The 980-nt window shown below is 59.0% G+C and overlaps 1 protein-coding gene across 1 annotated transcript in view; it reads left to right on the top strand.

Moving 5' to 3' along the window:
- Positions 1-679, top strand: part of LOC104522361 (calpain-1 catalytic subunit) — a gene marked incomplete at its 3' end in the record, with an annotated part of 7,775 nt that extends 7,096 nt beyond the window's left edge. The window contains exons 17-18 of the mRNA XM_029084187.1: positions 419-487; positions 601-679. Of these exons, the coding sequence (XP_028940020.1) occupies positions 419-487; positions 601-679 (148 nt within the window). The remainder of the gene's footprint in view (positions 1-418; positions 488-600) is intronic.
- Between the last annotated feature and the right edge of the window lie 301 nt (positions 680-980).

The raw sequence follows: 980 nt of genomic DNA on the forward strand, positions 1-980 counted from the left end.
AGCGCCCTGTGCTTCTGCCTGTAGGCTCCCCAGCCTGGCATGCTGTGATGCTACCCAGCTTTCAAAGCCCTCCTGGAAGGCAACGAGGGCTGTTGGGCTTCTTTCCCCCCGAACCATCCTGTCCAGCAGTTGAGGATGAGGGTGTAAAGCAACAGGAGCCATGGCCTATGTTTCTGCTTTGCACAAGGACACGCAGCTGAGGGGTCAGGTGAGGGTAGAGGAGCAGCTCTGAGCCGCTTCTCCAGCCTGTCCCTGCAGCATCCCTTTTTGCTGCAGGCCAGCCCAGTTAGTTTTGCTCTGAGGACACCACAGTGATATGTGGCCAGGGTTTTTTTGTCTTGGGTGTCTGGGATCTGATGGCTTTGCCTTTACGCCGCTGCTTTGCTGGCTGCTTTCTCCTTGACCCTCTGCTTCCCAGAAAGATGGCAGTGCCCGCCTCGGGCTGGTGGAGTTCCAGATCCTGTGGAACAAGATCCGGAGCTGGCTGGTGAGGAGGAGCAGGGGGCATGGTGTGCTGCACAGGGCAGCAGGGTGAGGGGACAGCCAGGCTGGAGGCTGCAGGAGAGCCTGCCCTTCACACCCTCTGTGATGTGTTTGCAGACAATCTTCCGCCAGCATGACCTGGATAAGTCAGGCACCATGAGCTCCTACGAGATGCGCATGGCTCTAGAGTCAGCCGGTAGGTCTGGAGAAGGATGGGGCTGGGCTGGGGGCTGGGGAGGGTGCTCCCACTGTCGGAGCTTCAGGTAGCTGGAGAAGAGTGAAAGCAGCCTATATTGCATGCTTGGAACCAACCTGTCGTGGTAGTGAGGTGTGGCCCACATCTGCACTGGGCTCTCTACATCCCAGCTGTGCCAAGTGCTGGAGCCTTGGGGTTAGGGACGTGTGCAAGGTGGTCCCAGCCGCTGTCCTCCTCTGACCTGCAGGGTCCCATCTTGGCAAAGCAGAGGCCGGGGGTGGATTGGGGAGCTAACTAGTCA

This window comes from Antrostomus carolinensis, unplaced genomic scaffold, assembly GCF_000700745.2.
Source record: "Antrostomus carolinensis isolate BGI_N321 unplaced genomic scaffold, ASM70074v2 scaffold27853, whole genome shotgun sequence".
NCBI classification, from domain to species: domain Eukaryota; kingdom Metazoa; phylum Chordata; class Aves; order Caprimulgiformes; family Caprimulgidae; genus Antrostomus; species Antrostomus carolinensis.